The 17655-nt window shown below is 69.2% G+C and overlaps 2 protein-coding genes across 2 annotated transcripts; both read left to right on the forward strand.

Moving 5' to 3' along the window:
- The first annotated feature begins 501 nt into the window (after positions 1-501).
- Positions 502-3261, forward strand: LOC132070717 (collagen alpha-1(I) chain-like). The gene is made up of 2 exons (XM_059467705.1): positions 502-2475; positions 3070-3261. Exons 1-2 carry the CDS (start codon positions 502-504, stop codon positions 3259-3261), a joined length of 2166 nt encoding a protein of 721 aa, XP_059323688.1.
- A 1367-nt stretch (positions 3262-4628) lies between these two features.
- DPYSL5 (dihydropyrimidinase like 5) lies at positions 4629-16365 on the forward strand. Its single transcript, XM_059468129.1, has 12 exons — positions 4629-4889; positions 6114-6272; positions 6748-6927; positions 6999-7067; positions 7179-7223; positions 7329-7404; positions 9184-9340; positions 10161-10302; positions 10906-11048; positions 12397-12604; positions 14064-14232; positions 16239-16365. Exons 1-12 carry the CDS (start codon positions 4629-4631, stop codon positions 16322-16324), a joined length of 1695 nt encoding a protein of 564 aa, XP_059324112.1. The 3' UTR covers positions 16325-16365.
- The last annotated feature ends 1290 nt before the right edge of the window (positions 16366-17655 follow it).

The following is a 17655-nucleotide window of genomic DNA, read 5'->3' on the forward strand; positions in this document are numbered from 1 at the left end:
GGCGCCAGGGCGGGCGGTGATTGGTGCAGGCGCGGCCAGGCCCCGCCCCCGTGGCGCAGGTTCGGGTGAGAGGCGATCGCGGCCGGAGCGGCACCGGGAGCGGCACCGGGAGCGGCACCGGAGCGGGAGGTACCGGCGGGGCGCAGCGGGGCCGGGGCCGGCCGAACCGAACCGAACCGAACCGAACCGGGCCGGATCGGATCGGATCGGAACGGAGCGGGCCGGGCTGGGCTGGGCTGGGCTGGGCTGGGCTGGGTTGGGTTGGGGTGAGCCGAGCCGGGCTGAGTCGGGCCGCGCCGGACCGTGCTCGGCTTTTCCTTTCCCGCTCCTGCGGACCTGGCTCGTTATCGCGACGGGCTGCACAATCGCGACAGGTGCGCGCGTCTCGGCAGGCGCGAGTGAATGGACGGGCGAGGATGGAGGGGAGCGCCCGCCGTCCCCGCCCGGGGCGCTTCGCGGGAATCGCCGCGCAGAGAAGCTGTGCGCGGCCGCCGCCCACCCATGGCGACACACCTGTCGCGACAGGCGGTGGTGTCGCGACAGCGCGAGGGGTTCGCCCCGGCACGGTGCGATGCCGGGCACGGCTGCTGCTCCTCGGTCGGGCCCGGTCGCTCTCGGCGCCCTGTCGCGACCGGGAGCGGAGCAGCAGGTGCCGGGGCGCGGCGGAGCGCGGACCCCGGGGCGGCGGGCGGCGAGGGGCGGCGGGGGTCCCTCCGGGCCCGGCTCATTGTTCCGCCGGGTCTCCCGGGCGGCCCCGCCCCGGCTCCGAGCATCCTTTGTGCTGGGCGGCCCCGGGCTTTGTCTGCGGAGCCGCCCCGGGCCGGCGAGACCGGGACCCCCCGCGCCTCCGGACCGCGCACCGGGACCCCCGCCCGGCCCGCATCGCGCTCCGGGAACGGACCCGCGGCAGCGGCACCGCCCCCGAGCCGCGCCCGGGCCCGGCCCAGCCCAGCGCCCGCACCGGGCCCGGCTCTCGGGGGTCCCCCGGGCCGGCCCCCCCGTTCGGCCGCAGCCCGGTTCCGGTGCCCGCCGCTCCGGCCTCTGCCGCAGTGCCCCGGGGGTCAGCGCCGGGCGGTGACGGGGCCCGGGAGCGGCGATGGGACTCCCCCGTGTCCCCGCAGCCGGCACCGGGACCCTCCGCAGCGCCCCGTGCCCGCTCGGGCGTGGCCGCGCAGTGCCCGTTCCGTGCCCGTTCCGGGCCGGGCCAAGGTGCCCGCGGGGACGAGGAGCGGCCGCAGCAGCATCCCGGCTCTGACGGAGCATCCTCCTCCTCCTCCTCCTGCCGCCATCCCCGGTCCTTCCCGGGGCGGTGGCTCGGTGACGCCGCAGCTCCTCCGGCACCGGGACAGCGACACCGGATCGGAGCCGGGCAGGGCCGGGCCGGGCTCGGTGCCCCCCCCGCCGGGGCAGCGCTCCGAGCCGTGCCCCCCCGGCCGCCACCCCCGGCCGGCCACGGGCGGTGGTCGCGGTCGGTGCCGGCGGCGCGGCGGTCACCGAGGGCACCGTGACAAAGGGGAGCCCCGGGGGCGGCGGGCGCAGGGCGGGGTCGGGCCCGGTGGGGTCTCGGCGGCGCAGACAAAAGCGGGGGGCGGCGGGGGCCCCCCGGCTGGGCGCGCCGCACGATGCGGCAGCCCCGGCACAAAGGCCGGGCCCGGCGGCCGCCCCGACCCCAACAGGTGCCCCCGGCAGCCCCGCCGGGCCGGGGTGGTCCCTTTGTCCTGCGGGGTCGCAGCTGTCCCGGCGGCACAGCCGTCCCCGCGAGCCCCCGCTTTGCGTGCCGGGCTGGGCGGGGGTCCCGGGCCGCCCCCGGTGCCCCCCGGCGCCGGCGCTGCGGCTCTGCCCTGCCCGGGGCCCGCTGGCTGGCACCAGGCTCCGGCCGGTGCCGGCCGTGCCACCGCCGCAGCGCCGGCTGGAACGCGGGACGCGGCCCCGGCGCCACCGGGGCCGGTGCCAGGCTGGCGCCGTGGGCAGGGGGACAGCGGGACGGAGCCCCTGGGGATGCCCGGTGTGAGCTTGGGGGTCACCGGTGTGAGCAGTGGGAGCGCTGGGTGTGACCTGGGGATAGTCAAGGGGAAATGGGAGCATCCGTGTGCCAGGCGGGCCATTGTGGGTATTCAGCGTTGGGCACGGCCCCGGCGGCGTGGGGACGTCGGGGCAGCGCCAGGGGTGGCTGGCACAGGGCGGCAGAGGTGCCCGGAGCGGTGGCACGAGGGCGGCGGGGTGGCAGCGGCGTGGGCGGCTCCGCGCCGGCCGCGGGCAGCGTGTGCGGCTGCCGGCTCCTCTCTGTGCTCCGTGGCCGGCCCACGCTCGTGCCCGGTGCCCCTGGCAGCCCCACGCCCCCCGGGCCGTGCCCACGCCCCTCCCGCCCTCCCCGTGCCGGGGGTGTCACGGTGCCCGGTGCTGCGGCACCGCTGGCAGTCGCTCTGTGTGCTCCAGATCCGTCAGCGCGGCTCTGCTTTCATCTCGGGCTGCCACGTGCTGCCTGCTCCAGCCCTGCCTCTGCACCGTGCCAGCCCTCCCTGAGCCGTGCCAGCCCTCCCTGAACCCCTCCTGCACCGTGCCACCCTTCCCTGCACCGTGCCATCCCTCCCTGCCCCGTGCCATCCCTCCCTGCCCCGTGCCACCCCTCCCTGCCCCGTGCCATCCCTCCCTGCCCTGTGCCATCCCTCCCTGCACTGTGCCACCCTTCCCTGCCCCGTGCCATCCGTCCCTGAACCCCTCCTGCATCCCCTGCCCTGAGCTCCCAGGGGCTCGCAGGGCCCATGTGCCCCATGGTGCCACCCTGGGCACAGCTCTGCTTTCATCTCGGGCTGCCCCGTGCTGCCTGCTCCGTCCTTCCCTCTGCTCTGTGCCACCCCTCCCTGTGCCCCTCCTGCACCCCCAGCCCTGCCCTGGGCTCCCAGGGCTGGCAGCGCCATCGTGCCCCACGGTGCCACCCTGGCACAGCTCGTCCCCTCTGCTCTCACCCCACCCAGGCCGATCCCTGCCCCCGTGTCGTGCCCCTGGTGTCGGTGTGGGGGCTCAGAGTTGGGTGACCCCTTGTCCCTGTCACCCCCTTGTCCCCCCCAGTGCAGCCCCGGTGTCCCAGGTGTCCCCTGGCACACCCCTGGTGTGGGGCAGCAGCTTCCCCGCGTGCCAGGCAGAGCCGGGGGCACCGTGCCCAGCGTGCCACAGCGGCCTGGCACGCCGCACGGGGTCGGTGCCACCTGCCCCGGTGCCCCGGTGTCCCTGGAGCGGTGTCACAGCTGTGCGTGCCGGTGACATTCCCGAGCGGGGGCCGCCTGCCCGAGCCGGCAGCTGCCGCTGCTCTGTGCGGGGTGAGGGCACCGGGCACGGCTCCAGCTGGCACCGGGATCGCCGGGGGCAGGGGCTGGGCCGGGAGGGGCTGCTGAACCCTCCCGGTGCAGCTGTGCTGGTCGCTGGGCCCCTGTCCCCTCCCTGCAGCTGTGCCAGCCCGGGATGCCCAGCTGCCAGCCCAGCCTCGGGAGCCATCTGTGCCCAGCAGGTGCTGCAGAGCCCTGGCACGGCTCGGGACGGTCCCTTCAGAGCCCTGTGCCAGTCCCAGTGCCCTCCTGAGGGGCTGTGGCGGCACCAGACACCGCCTGGCACCCAGCAGCAGCAGCAGCCTGTGCCCCCAGCTCGGTTCTGGCTCCAGTGGGGCTGTGCCAGGGGCTGGGTGGGCACCAGGGGCGGTTCCCACAGCACTGCCCAGTGCCAGCACCGTGCCAGTCATGCCAGAGTGCCCCACGCTGCCCGTGTGGGTGCCAGGGGCTCTGCCTGGTGCAGGGGTCCCTGCAGTGGGCACAGAGGGGCAGGGGTCTCTCCGTGGGTCTCTCCGTGGGTCTCTGCTGCTCTGGGGGCTCTGGGGGGGTCCCAGCCCACCTGATGCCCCCCGGGTGGGCACAGCTGGCACTGCTGTCCCTGCTCTGGCGGGTCGATGGTGTTTGACCTTCACCAAAGGATTTATTGAGTTTATTGATGGTGGCTGGGGCTGCCCCTCCCTGCCGGGGGCTCAGGCTGTGCTGGGTCTCTGGCAGAGCTGGCACCTCATGGGGCAGTGGGCAGAGCCCCCAGCGAGTGATGCCAGCTCTGGAGCCGTCCGTGCCAGTCCTGGGCACTCACAGGGACACGGTGGGCAGCGTGCCCTGGGTGTGGGGGCACACAGCCATGTCTCCATGGCACAGGCGGCACTGGCAGTGCAGGGTGGCAGGCGCCGGCAGTGGCACTGGCAGGGTGGCAGGGATGGGCAGCCCTGCTCAGGTGCTGCAGGGGGGTGACGCTGGCGGTGCAGGGTGGCAGGGTGGGTGGCACTGGCAGTGCAGGGTGGCACAGAGGGGCTCTGGCAGCCCCGCTCAGCATCTCCAGGGGGTTGGCGCTGGCGGGGTGCAGCCCGCAGTGCCCGCAGCGGGTCCCCGGCACGGAGGCGGCCCCAGCCCCGTGCCAGCCCCTCCTCTGCGCGGATTTCCCGGGATAATCCATCCCCACGGCCCGTGCGGGACGCACGGCCGCGGGCTCGGCCCCGTGCCAGCCCCGGGGGGCACCTCCGGGCGCGGTGCGGGCGGCGCAGGGTGGGCAGCGCGGTGCCCCCGTTCCCGGCGCTCACCCCGCCGCCCCGTGCCCGCAGCACCATGATGGCCAACGCGGCCACCGTGCGGATCCTGATCAAGGGCGGCAAGGTGGTCAACGACGACTGCACGCTGGAGGCCGACGTGTACATCGAGAACGGCATCATCCAGCAGGTGGGCCGCGAGCTGATGATCCCCGGCGGCGCCAAGGTCATCGACGCCACCGGCAAGCTCGTCATCCCCGGGGGCATCGACACCAGCACCCACTTCCACCAAACCTTCATGAACGCCACCTGCGTCGATGACTTCTACCACGGCACCAAGGTAGCCCCGAGCCGTGCCCTGCCCTGCCCGGGCTGCTCCGCGGGGCCGTTGTGTGCCCGCGTCCCCGCGCGTCACGTCCCCTCCTCCCGTGCCGGGCCGTGGCGCCCTGTGCCAGCTCGGCCGCCTCCCCGTGCCGGTGTCACCGTGCGCCGAGTGTCGCTGCTTGGGCCGGCCCAGGATTGTCCCTGCGGCCTGTCCCGCTGTCCCCGGTGCCCACACAGAGCGGCCATTGTGCCAGGCCGGCGCTGGCCGTGCCTGTCCCCAGGCTGTCCCCAGGCTGTCCCCAGGCTGTGCTCGGTGTCCCCGGGCAGGGGGCTCAGCGCTGTGCTGGTGGTGTCGTAGGTAAAAGTTATGTTAAATTAGGGTATAGTTCAATTATATTGTGTTAATTATGTTATATTAATTGCATTATGTTAAGAGCGGGAGTCGTTATTAGAACGTTCTAGGAGAAGGGTCCGGTTCGGTGGAAGGGCCCCGTGCAATGCCCACGGGTGCCACATGCCAGCCCCGCTCCGTGTCCCTGTCCCCCGCTCGCGGCAGCGCCAGGCCGGCAGCTCCTCCCGAGAGCGCCCGTGGGCAAAGGAGCTTTGGGGATTAGCGGGGCGGGGTGAGCCGGGGACAGCGGCGGGGCCACCGCGCCTGCCCTGCCGCCCACGGGCACGGCAACGGGGGGGCTCCCAGCGGCCCCAAACCCACCCTGGGCTCTGTGCTTGGGGACCCTGAGAACCCCAAACCCACCCTGGGCTCTGTGCTGGGGCTCCCTCAGCACCCCAAACCCACCCGGGGCTCCCTCAGCACCCCAAACCCAGCGGCGGGGCTGGGGGCACAGTGGGTGCCCCGGCATGGCAGGATGGGGCTCTCCAGATGTGCCGTGCGCCCAGATGTGCTGCTGCACAGGGGCAGCCATTGGCGGGGCCAGGGGGACGCGGGGGTCCCTGTCTGCAGCCAGCACCCCCCCAAGGCTGTGGGCAATGCCCGAACGTGGCCCGGGCACACCTGGCAGCTCCCCTGGCTGTGGGCAATGCCCGAACGTGGCCCGGGCACACCTGGCAGCTCCCCTGGCCGCGGACAATGCCTGAACGTGGCCCGGGCACACCTGGCAGCTCCCCTGGCTGTGGGCAATGCCCGAACGTGGCCTGGGCACACCTGGCAGCTCCCCTGGCCGCGGGCAGGCCCGGGGGATGAGCCCTCACCCCCACCGCGGCCCCTGTGCCCCCCGTGCAGGCAGCGCTGGTGGGGGGCACGACGATGATCATCGGGCACGTCCTGCCCGACAAGGACACGTCGCTGCTGGACGCCTACGAGAAGTGCCGCAGCCTGGCCGACCCCAAGGTGTGCTGCGACTACGCCCTGCACATGGGCATCACCTGGTGGGCGCCCAAGGTGAGCGGGCACGGGCGGGAGCAGCTGCCGGGGTAATTCCCGGCCCCCTGATCCCATTATCCGCCCGATCATGGGGGTGGGCTGAGCCCCCAGGACGCCTTTTGAGCTGCCCTGAGCCGGGCTCAGCGGGGCAGGGGCTCGGGGGTGCCCCGGGACAAGGGGGTCTCTGTGGGGCAGGGAAGGCGCTGCTGCCGCTGCCGCTCCGAGCCCGGGGGGACCCCGGCCCGCAGCAGGACCCCCCGGGGGCGGCGGGCGGGGTGGGTGAGCAGCCCCCGTCCCACGGCGCGCTCAGCGCCGCGATCCCCTCGCAGCTGCCGCGGGGGGATCGGAGCCGGCTCCCGGCTGTGCCGCGCGGAGACCCCGGCCCGACCCCCCCTCCGGCGTCTGTCACCGCCCGCGTCACCCCCAAATCCCCGTGCCGCGTCCCCGGGCGCCCCCGGCGGGGTGAGCCCCCCCTGAGCCCGCTGCCCCGCAGGTGAAGGCGGAGATGGAGACGCTGGTGCGGGAGAAGGGCGTGAACTCGTTCCAGATGTTCATGGCCTACAAGGAGCTGTACATGCTGCGGGACAGCGAGCTGTACCAGGCGCTGCGCGCCTGCCGCGACATCGGCGCCATCGCCCGCGTGCACGCCGAGAACGGCGAGCTGGTGGCCGAGGTGAGGGGGCGCGGGGGCGGCGGGCACCCGGCCCGACCCCCCTGTGCCGCCCTGACCCCCCAAATCCGCAGGGAGCCAAGGAAGCGCTGGACCTGGGCATCACGGGGCCCGAGGGCATCGAGATCAGCCGGCCCGAGGAGGTGGGTGATGGCGGGTGCCGCTGGGGTGGGCTGGCACGGGCCGGGGCATCGCTGCCCGTCCCTGTGGCGCCACCGGCGTGTGTCACCGTGTCACCGTTGCTGTCCCTGCAGCTGGAGGCCGAGGCCACGCACCGTGTCATCACCATCGCCAACCGGGTGAGTGTCCCGAGCGTGGGGGGCTGTCCCTGTCCTGTGGGGGTCCCCGTGCCCCCCGGGGGGCTGGGTGCCGTGGGGACAGTGCCAGTGACCCCCTGTGTGCAGACCCACTGCCCCGTGTACCTGGTGAACGTGTCCAGCATGTCCGCGGGGGACGTCATCGCCGCCGCCAAGATGCAGGGTAGGGGACACGGGGGGGACATGGGGGGACACAGGGGGGACACGGGGGGACACGGGGGATGTCATTGCCGCTGCCAAGATGCAGGGTAGGGGACACAATCGGGGGACACGGGGTGGACATGGGGGGACACAGCGGGGACACAGAGGGGACACGGGGGGACATGGGGAACGTCATCGCCGCTGCCAAGATGCAGGGTAGGGGACACGGGGGGGACATGGGGGGACACAGGGGGGACATGGGGGACACGGGGGGACACGGGGGATGTCATTGCTGCTGCCAAGATGCAGGGTAGGGGACACGGGAGGACACGGGGGGGACACAGGGGGGACATGGGGGACACGGGGGGACACGGGGGATGTCATTGCTGCTGCCAAGATGCAGGGTAGGGGACACGGGAGGACACGGGGGGAACATGGGGGGACACAGGGGGGACATGGGAGGACACGGGGGATGTCATTGCCGCTGCCAAGATGCAGGGTAGGGGACACGGGGGGACACGGGGGACACGGGGAGGACACGGGGGGGACACGGGGGATGTCATTGCCGCTGCCAAGATGCAGGGTAGGGGACATGGGGAGACACAGGAGGGACATGGGGGACATGGGAGGACACGGGGGACGTCATTGCCGCTGCCAAGATGCAGGGTAGGGGACACAATCGGGGGACACGGGGGGGACCTCCCTGCCCAGCACAGCCGTGGGCAAGGGGCACCCCTTGGGGGGCACAGGAAACCCCACGGACACGGCTCACACCTGGGCTGGGGGGAGAGGGGGGTATGGGCGTGGAGTGTGGGGCTGCGGGCAGGTGGAGACACACGGGCACGGACAGACACACAGGCAGACATGGGCACGGACAGACAGATGGACGTGGGCACGGACAGACAGACACGGGCATACACAGACATGGGCAGACACACAGACACAGGAACTCAGGTGAGCACACCTGGGCCCCCAGCTCTGCTTGTACCCAGGGGACACATAGGGGACACGCATGTGAGCGCACACACATGAGAGCACAGGGGACACAGACAGGACACACAGGGGACACGCATGTGAGCACACAGGGGACACGCACAGGTCACGTACAGGTCACACATGTGAGCACAGACACATGGGCACACAGGGGACACGCACAGGTAACACACGGGTGACACACACCTGAGTGCTCACAGGACACATGTGGGTCACACACCTGCACACACATGAGACACACACAGGACGCGCACAGGTCACACATGTGAGCACGCAGGGGACACACAGGTCACACATGTGAGCACACACCAGACACACACAGGTCCCACAGGTCACACACCTGAGCACACACAGAACACAGATCTGAGCACACACAGGTCACACACCTGAGCACACGCAGAACACACACCTGAGCACACGCAGATCACACACCTGAGCACACGCAGAACACACACCTGAGCACACGCAGATCACACACCTGAGCACACGCAGAACACAGATCTGAGCGCACACAGGTCACACAGGTCACACACCTGAGCACACGCAGAACACAGATCTGAGCACACACAGGTCACACACGGGTCCCACAGGTCACACACACCTGAGCACACACAGGTCACACACAGGTCACACAGGGGACACATAGCACACACACACCTGAGCACACACAGGTCACACACCCGAGCACACGCAGCTCACACACAGCTCACACACAGCACACAGGGCTCCTGCCCCGCGGGTACCACAGGCCCCAGGCAGTGCCCGGCGTGCCTGGCACAGCCCCGTGCCCACGCGTGCCTCCCCGCAGGGAAGGTGGTGTACGCAGAGACCACCACGGCGCACGCCACGCTCACCGGGCTGCACTACTACCACCAGGACTGGTTCCACGCCGCCGCCTACGTCACCGTGCCGCCGCTGCGCCTGGACACCAACACCTCTGCCTACCTCATGAGCCTGCTCGCCAAGTGAGCCTGCCGGGGTGCCAACCTGCCTGCCCTGGGCGCCCTGAACCTGCCCCGGGTGTGCCCAATCCCTGCCCTGGGCGCCCTGAACCTGCCCCGGGTGTGCCCAATCCCTGCCCTGGGTGTGCCGAACTGCCCTGGGCACCCTGAACCTGCCCCGGGTGTGCCCAATCCCTGCCCTGGGCGCCCTGAACCTGCCCCGGGTGTGCCCAATCCCTGCCCTGGGTACCCTGAACCTGCCCCGGGTGTGCCCAATCCCTGCCCCGGGTGTGCCGAACTGCCCCGGGTGTGCCCAATCCCTGCCCTGGGTATCCTGAACCTGCCCCGGGTGTGCCCAATCCCTGCCCCAGGTGTGCCGAACTGCCCCGGGTGTGCCCAATCCCTGCCCTGGGTGTGCCGAACTGCCCCGGGTGTGCCCAATCCCTGCCCCGGGTGTGCCAAACTGCCCTGGGCACCCTGAACCTGCCCCGGGTGTGCCCAATCCCTGCCCTGGGCACCCTGAACCTGCCCCGGGTGTGCCCAATCTCTGCCCCTGGGTGTGCCCAATCTCTGCCCCTGGGTGTGCCCAATCCCCTAACCCTAACCCATTCCCTCGGCAACCCATGGCAGGGGTACCCCATTCCCCGAGTCCTGGGCACCCCATGGCAGGGGTACCCCATTCCCCAAGTCCTGAGCTCCCTGGGCACCCCATAGTGTGGGTGCCCCATTCCCTGAGTTCCCTGGGCACCCCATGGCAGGGGTACCCCATTCCCCTAGTCCCAGGCTCCCCGGGCACCCCAGGCGCCCCTGGCAGTGCCACCCCCAGCCTGCCGTGCCCCCGCAGTGACACGTTGAACGTCGTGGCCTCGGACCACCGGCCCTTCAGCACCAAGCAGAAGGCCATGGGCAAGGAGGACTTCACCAAGATCCCCCACGGCGTCAGCGGCGTGCAGGACCGCATGAACATCATCTGGGAGCGTGGCGTGGTAGGGCTGGGCACAGGGCTGTGCTGGGGCTCACGGGGACCCTGCTGGATGGGGCATCCCACCATGGGATGGGCACGAGGGTGGCGGGCATGGAGCTCCCCAGTGGGGCCTGGGCACAGGGCTGGTGCTGGGGGCTCACGGGGACCCTGCTGGATGTGACATCCCACCATGGGGTATGCCCCCCTGGCACCCTCAGAACCGGCCTGGGCATGGGGCTGGGGTTCCCTGCTGGGTGGGGCATCCCACCATGGGCTGTGCCCCCCTGGCACAAGGGTGGTGAGCAAGGAGCTCCCTAGAGCTGGCTTGGGCATGAAGCTGGTGCTGGATGGGGCATCCCACCATGGGCTGTGTCCCCCTGGCACAAGGGCACAGAGCTCCCCAGAGCTGGCCTGGGCATGGGGCTGGGGTTCCCTGCTGGATGGGGCATCCCACCATGGGATGGGCACGAGGGTGGCGGGCACGGAGCTCCCCAGAGCTGCCCTGGCGAGGATCCTGACCCCGCAGCACGCCTGGGATTTTGGGGGACCCCTGGGATCTTGGGGGCACTGGGGGGTGACAGGGAGCCCCGCAGCCCCCCAAGTCCTGACCCCGCTGCGGTGCCAGGTGGGGGGCAAGATGGACGAGAACCGCTTCGTGGCCGTGACCAGCTCCAACGCCGCCAAGCTGCACAACCTGTACCCGCGCAAGGGCCGCATCATCCCCGGCGCCGACGCCGACGTCGTGGTCTGGGACCCCGAGGCCACCAAGTAGGTGCAGCCGGCGGCACGTCCCTGCCGGGTGGTGGCAGCGTGGGCAGGGGGTGGCAGTGCCCCTTTTGGGGCCCAGCGGGATCCCAGCAACGCAGAACAAAGGGACGGCACAGAACACTGGGGCGGCACCGGGTTCCTTTATTTGGTGTTACGCTGTCACAGAACACCTTTTCAATAAAATCCTTTCTTAGGATTTTTTCCTGCTGAAGCTGAGAAGTTTCAGCAACAAATGTAAGCGATGGTTATCTGCTGCTGAGGAATGCCACAGGTGGATCCGTGATTGGTCTCCTGTGGATGTTTGGATTTACTGACCACTCACGGCAGAGCTGCTCTCGCTCTCTGCTCAGACACAGAACTTTGTTATTAATTTTTTTTCCATTCTTAGCTTAGCTAGCCTTCTGAGAACTTTCTTTCTATTCTTTTTAGTATAGTTATAATGTTATATATATATCATAAAATAATAAATCAATCCTTCTGACCATAGAATCAACATTCTCGCCTCTCTCTTCACCTCAAAACCCTTGTGACCACGGTCACATCACACTCCCCGAGTCTCAGGGTCCCAGGCAATGAGCTGGGGGCAAACAACACCTTGTAAGGGGGGATGTGACAGTGTTCACAGGGGTTTCCAGGTGAGGGAAGGGACGAGGATCTGACTCCATGTTTCAGAAGGCTGATTTATTATTTTATTACATACATTACATTTAAACTATACTAAAAAGAATAGAGGGAAAAGTTTCATCTCAGAAGGCTGGCTAAGCTGAGAATAGAATGGAACAAAAACAAAGGTCTGTGGCTCGGACAGAGAGAGAGAGCCAGCTCTGCCGTGACTGGTCACTAATTCCAAACATCCACACGAGACCAATCACAGATGCAGCTGTTGCATCCCACAGCAGCAGATAACCATTCATTCACACTTTGTTCCTGAGGCCCCTCAGCTTCGCAGGGGGAAAACTCCTAAAGAAAAGGGTTTTCACAGAAGATGTCCGCGACATGGGGACGGGTCTCAGGGGGGGATACAATGATCAACTAATCAGGAGAACTGGGGGTGGAACACAAGGGCAGGGGACACAGGAGAGGAAAACTGCTTGGGACAGGAGGGGTTAACAGCTGGATGCAGGAGGAAGGGGTTTGGAGCTGGGCAGAAAAGTAGGGAAGAGATAAACCTCTGTGTCGCTCCAAAATCAGGGGGAAAAACCCAAACACCTACCAAACAACAAATCAGACCATACCCTGTGAAATAAAACCATGCTACAACAGCAGCCCGTGCTGGGGGGGACGCTGGGGACGCTCCCCGTGCCCCACAGGCGGTGACAGCCCCGTGTCCCCGTGTCCCCGTGTCCAGGACGGTGTCTGCCAGCACGCAGGTGCAGGGCGGGGACATCAACCTGTACGAGAACATGCGGTGCCACGGCGTGCCCCTGGTCACCATCAGCCGCGGGCGCGTGGTCTACGAGAACGGCGTCTTCATGTGCGCCGAGGGCACCGGCAAGTTCTGCCCGCTGCGCTCCTTCCCCGACGTGGCCTACAAGAAACTCGTGCAGCGCGAGAAGGTACGGGGGGCAGAGCTGCCCGGGATGGGGCTGTGACGGGGCACTACTAGAGCGATGCCATGGCCATGCCAAAGCAGTGCTGTGGCTGTGCCAGAGCAGTGCCAGGGCTGTGCCGTGGCTGTGCCGTGCCAGAGCAGTGCAGTGGCCGTGCCAGAGTGGTGCTGGGGCTGTGCCAGAGCGGCGCCATAGTTGTGCCATGGCTGTGCCAGAGCAGTGCCAGAGCAGTGCCAGGGCTGTGCTGTGGCTGTGCCAGAGCAGCGCCATAACCATGCCACGGCCATGCCATAGCAGTGCCATCGCTGTGCTGGAGCAATGCCACCGTGAGGGACAGGGCTGCACCGTGCTGGCTGCTGGAGGGGACAGTGGCAGTGCCAGAGGAGGCTCTGTGCCAGGCGGTGCCACGCCGTGCCAGGAGCACAGAGCCGGGTCCCTGCGGGTCAGCGTGTGACACAGGACACTCCCCTGGTCCTTGCCAGCGCCGTGGCACTGCAGGGGACACTTGGGACACTTGTCCCCACCCGTGCATGGCCCATGGCCGTTCCAAGGCACCAGGGCTCACTGTGCCCTGGCCCAGGCTGTGCCCTTTGCTGGCTGTCCCGGGGCAGCCCCGCAGCTCATGGTGACACCGGGACAGGGACACGTCCCTGGGGCTGCCGTGGTGACACCGGGACAGGGACACGTCCCTGGGGCTGCCGTGGTGACACCGGGACAGGGACACATCTCTGGGGCTGCCGTGGTGACACCGGGACAGGGACACATCTCTGGGGCTGCCGTGGTGACACCGGGACAGGGACACATCCCTGGGGCTGCCGTGGTGACACCCGGCTGCTCTGCCACCCCCCGTGCCCGCGCTGGGGCTGTGGGGGACGGGCTGGGGACAGTGAGGTGTGATGCTGGGACATCACAGGGAAGGGGACAGGTTGGGGACAGCGTGGGAAGGGCGCAGCTCACAGGAAGGCTTGGCCAGCACTGGGGCACTTCTCGGGAGCTCTGGGTGGCTGTGGGGGCAGCAGGGCATTGCATGGCCTTGGCTTGGCTTGGCTTGGCTTGGCTCAGTTTGGCTCGGTTTGGCTTTGCTTTGCTTTGCTTGGCTCGGCTCGGCTCGGCTCGGTTCCGCCGGGGGCACGGGGCTCGGGGCTGCTCTGCCAGGGCCCCCCACCTCCCCCAGCCCCTGCTCCTGTCCCTGCTCTGCTTTGCACCCGGATCCCCCCCAGCCCCCCCAGGCCTCCGAGCACCCCCTCCCCATCGCAGCCCCCTCCCCAGCCCCAGCATGGCCCGGCCCGAGCCCCCCGCCCCGCCCGGCCCTGGCACCCCTGGCACCCCGGCCCTGGCACCCCTGGCACGCCTGGCACCCCTGGCATCCCTGGCACCCCGCACCCAAAGCCCGCGCCCGGCCCGGCTGACGCTCTCTCCGCTCTCTCTCCGCTCTCTCTCCGCTCTCTCCTCTCGCTCCCGGCAGAATTTGAAGCTGCGGGCCGTGGACCGCACCCCGTACCTGGGGGACGTGGCCGTGGTCGTGCATGCCGGCAAAAAAGAGACGGGGACGCCGCTGGCCGATACGCCCACCCGGCCGGCCACGCGACACGGGGGCATGCGGGACCTGCACGAGTCCAGCTTCAGCCTGTCCGGTAAGAGCGGGCCCGCAGCCCTGCCCGGTGCCCCCGCCGGGCGCTTGTCACCTCCCCGGGGCGTCCCCGTTGTCCCTTGTCACCTCCCGGATGTCCCCGGTGCCACCGCAGGTGTCCCTCCATCCCTCTCTAGGGCTGTCCTGTCACCCCCCCGGGTGTCCCCATCGCCCCCCGTCACTTCCCAGATGTCCCCATTGCCACTGCAGGTGTCCCCATCGCCCCCCATCACCCCCCGGGTGTCCCCGGTGCCACCGCAGGTGTCCCTCCCCAGGGCTGTCCTGTCACCCCCTCCTGCTCCAGGCTGTCCCCATTGCCCCTTGTCACCCCCCGGGTGTCCCCATTGTCCCCCGCCACCTTTCAGGCTGTCCCCATTGCCCCCCGGGTGTCCCCGGTGCCACCGCAGGTGTCCCTCCCCAGGGCTGTCCTGTCACCCCCTCCTGCTCCAGGCTGTCCCCATTGCCCCTTGTCACCCCTCGGGTGTCCCCATTGCCCCCCGTCACCTTTCAGGCTGTCCCCATTGCCCCCCGGGTGTCCCCGGTGCCACCGCAGGTGTCCCACCATCCCTCTCTAAGGCTGTCCTGTCACCCCCCCGGGTGTCCCCATTGCCCCCCGTCACCTCCCGGGTGTCCCCGGTGCCACCGCAGGTGTCCCACCATCCCTCTCTAGGGCTGTCCTGTCACCCCCTCCTGCTCCAGGCTGTCCCCGTTGCCCCTTGTCACCCCCCGGGTGTCCCCATTGTCCCCCGCCACCTTTCAGGCTGTCCCCATTGCCCCCCGGGTGTCCCCGGTGCCACCGCAGGTGTCCCTCCCCAGGGCTGTCCTGTCACCCCCTCCTGCTCCAGGCTGTCCCCATTGCCCCTTGTCACCCCCCGGGTGTCCCCATTGCCCCCCGCCACCTTTCAGGCTGTCCCCATTGCCCCCCGGGTGTCCCCGGTGCCACCGCAGGTGTCCCTCCCCAGGGCTCTCCTGTCACCCCCTCCTGCTCCGGGCTGTCCCCACTGTCCCCCCGCAGGGCGCTCCCAGGGTACCCCAACAAACATCCCCAGGCCCCTCCCGGGCAGGGGCCGTGGCAGAGCAGGGAGGAGCCCCCAGCCCCAGCTGCAGCCCCCGGCCCACGCCCCCCTCCGGGCACCGTCCGTCCTGTGGCTGCGCTGGGGGGCGGGGGGCGGGCCGGGGGCACCGGGGCTGTGCCAGCTGGGGGCACCGGGGCTGTGCCAGCCGGGGGAGCCCCCTCCCCGCGCGGAACCGGGGGCTCGGTACCGGGCAGCGCCGCTCGGGGCTCCGCTGGCACCGGCGGTTCTGGCCCTCGGGCACAGCGTGGGCACGGGGGGGACGACCTGAATGCCAGCACTGGTCACTGCTGGTCAGCTCTGGTCAGTGCTGGTCAGTATTGGTCAGTTCTGGTCAGCGTTGGTCAGTGCCGGTCAGCCCTGGTCAGTGTTGGTCAGTGTTGGTCAGCTCTGGTCAGTACTGGTCAGTGTTGGTCAGTTCTGGCCAGTGCCGGTTAATGCTGCTCACTATTGGTCAGGACTGGTCAGTGTTGGTCAGCTCTGGTCAGCGCTGGTCAGTGCTGGTCGCTGTTGGTCAGGACTGGTCAGTGCTGGTCAGCTCTGGTCAGTTCTGGTCAGCTCTGGTCAGGACTGGTCAGTGTTGGTCAGCTGTGGTCAGCTCTGGTCAGTCTCATGTTGCAGCACAGCCGCGGTGCCGGGGGTCACACAGAGCCCCCCATTCCCGGTCCCGGGGTGCCAGGGGGGTCACACAGAGCCCCCCATTTCCGGTCCCGGGGGGGTCACACAGAGCCCCCCATTCCCGGTCCCGGGGTGCCAGGGGGGTCACACACGGAGCCCCCCATTCCCGGTCCCGGGGTGCCGGGGGGGTCACACACGGAGCCCCCCATTCCCGGTCCCGGGGTGCCGGGGGGGTCACACACGGAGCCCCCCATTCCCGGGGGTCCCGGCTCTGTCCCCACCCCCCGGGCCCCTGTCCGAGCGTCCGTGTGTCCGGCAGGTTCTCAGATCGATGACCACGTTCCAAAACGAGCCTCGGCCCGGATTCTCGCTCCCCCCGGGGGCCGGTCGAGCGGCATCTGGTAGAGGCGGACCCGAGTCCCCCGAGTGAGGCGCCCGGGCCCGGCTCCGGCTCCGGTGCGGCGGGGCTGCCCGGCCGCGGGCCCCGCGCCGCCGCTGCCGCCGCTGCCGCCGCCGGCGGGGCCGTGCCGGGCCGGGCCGTGCCGGGCGGGGCCGGGCCGTGCCGTGCCGTGCCGCGCGGGGGCCGGGGGCGCTGGGTGCCCCCCCGGCCCTTTTCTGTTTGCACGTTGGATTTGGATCAGTGAATTTTTGACTTGTTTGTGCATCACGTGGAAATACTCTGAAGTGGTTTGTGTCACTAGCGTAGGGGAGACGCAGGGACCCCCCCTTCCTGCCCCGACCCTGGACCCCCGCCCCAAGCCTGAATCCCGTCCTGATTCCATCAGAACCCACCCTGATCCCATCAGAGCCCGTCCTGATCCCATCAGAACCCACCCTGATCCCATCAGAACCCCAACCTGATCCCATCAGAACCCTGTCCTGATTCCATCAGAACCCATCCTGATCCCATCAGAACCCCATCCTGATCCCATCAGAGCCCCATCCTGATCCCATCAGAACCCCAACCTGATCCCATCAGAGCCCGTCCTGATCCCATCAGAACCCCAACCTGATCCCATCAGAGCCCGTCCTGATCCCATCAGAACCCACCCTGATCCCATCAGAACCCCAACCTGATTCCATCAGAACCCCAACCTGATCCCATCAGAACCCCAACCTGATTCCATCAGAACCCCATCCTGATCCCATTAGAACCCATCCTGATCCCATCAGAACCCATCCTGATCCCATCAGAACCCTGTCCTGATTCCATCAGAACCCCAATCTGATCCCATCAGAACCCATCCTGATCCCATCAGAACCCATCCTGATCCCATTCCTGCCCCCCCCATTGCCACCTCTCTGTCCCCCATCCCTGAACCCCATCTCCAACCTGACCCCTCCACCCCATTCCCATCTCTTCTCCCCCATCCCTGAACTCCCATCTCCAACCTGACCCCATCCCAATCTCCCTGTCCCCCCTCCCTGACCCCCGTTTCTGCCCCCTCTAAAGCTCTGTCCCTGTCGCCATCCCCACACTGGTCCCCTCCCCACTCACTGCTCACTGCCAGGTGAGGTCCCGGCTCCCCTCCCATGTCCCCTCCCCTGTCACGCCCCCTGCCCCCGTGTCCCTGTCCCTGCGGGGGTGTCGCAGCCCCTGCCCCCCGTGTCCCCTGTCCATCCCCGGGTCCCTGCGGGGGTGTCCCCCCGTGTCCCCTGTGCCCCCGTAGGTCCCTGTAGGTGTTCGGGGCGGTGGCCCCGGGGGGGTCCCGTGTCCCCGCGGTGTCGCACGGCCG

This window comes from Ammospiza nelsoni, chromosome 3 (assembly GCF_027579445.1).
Source record: "Ammospiza nelsoni isolate bAmmNel1 chromosome 3, bAmmNel1.pri, whole genome shotgun sequence".
Taxonomy (NCBI): domain Eukaryota; kingdom Metazoa; phylum Chordata; class Aves; order Passeriformes; family Passerellidae; genus Ammospiza; species Ammospiza nelsoni.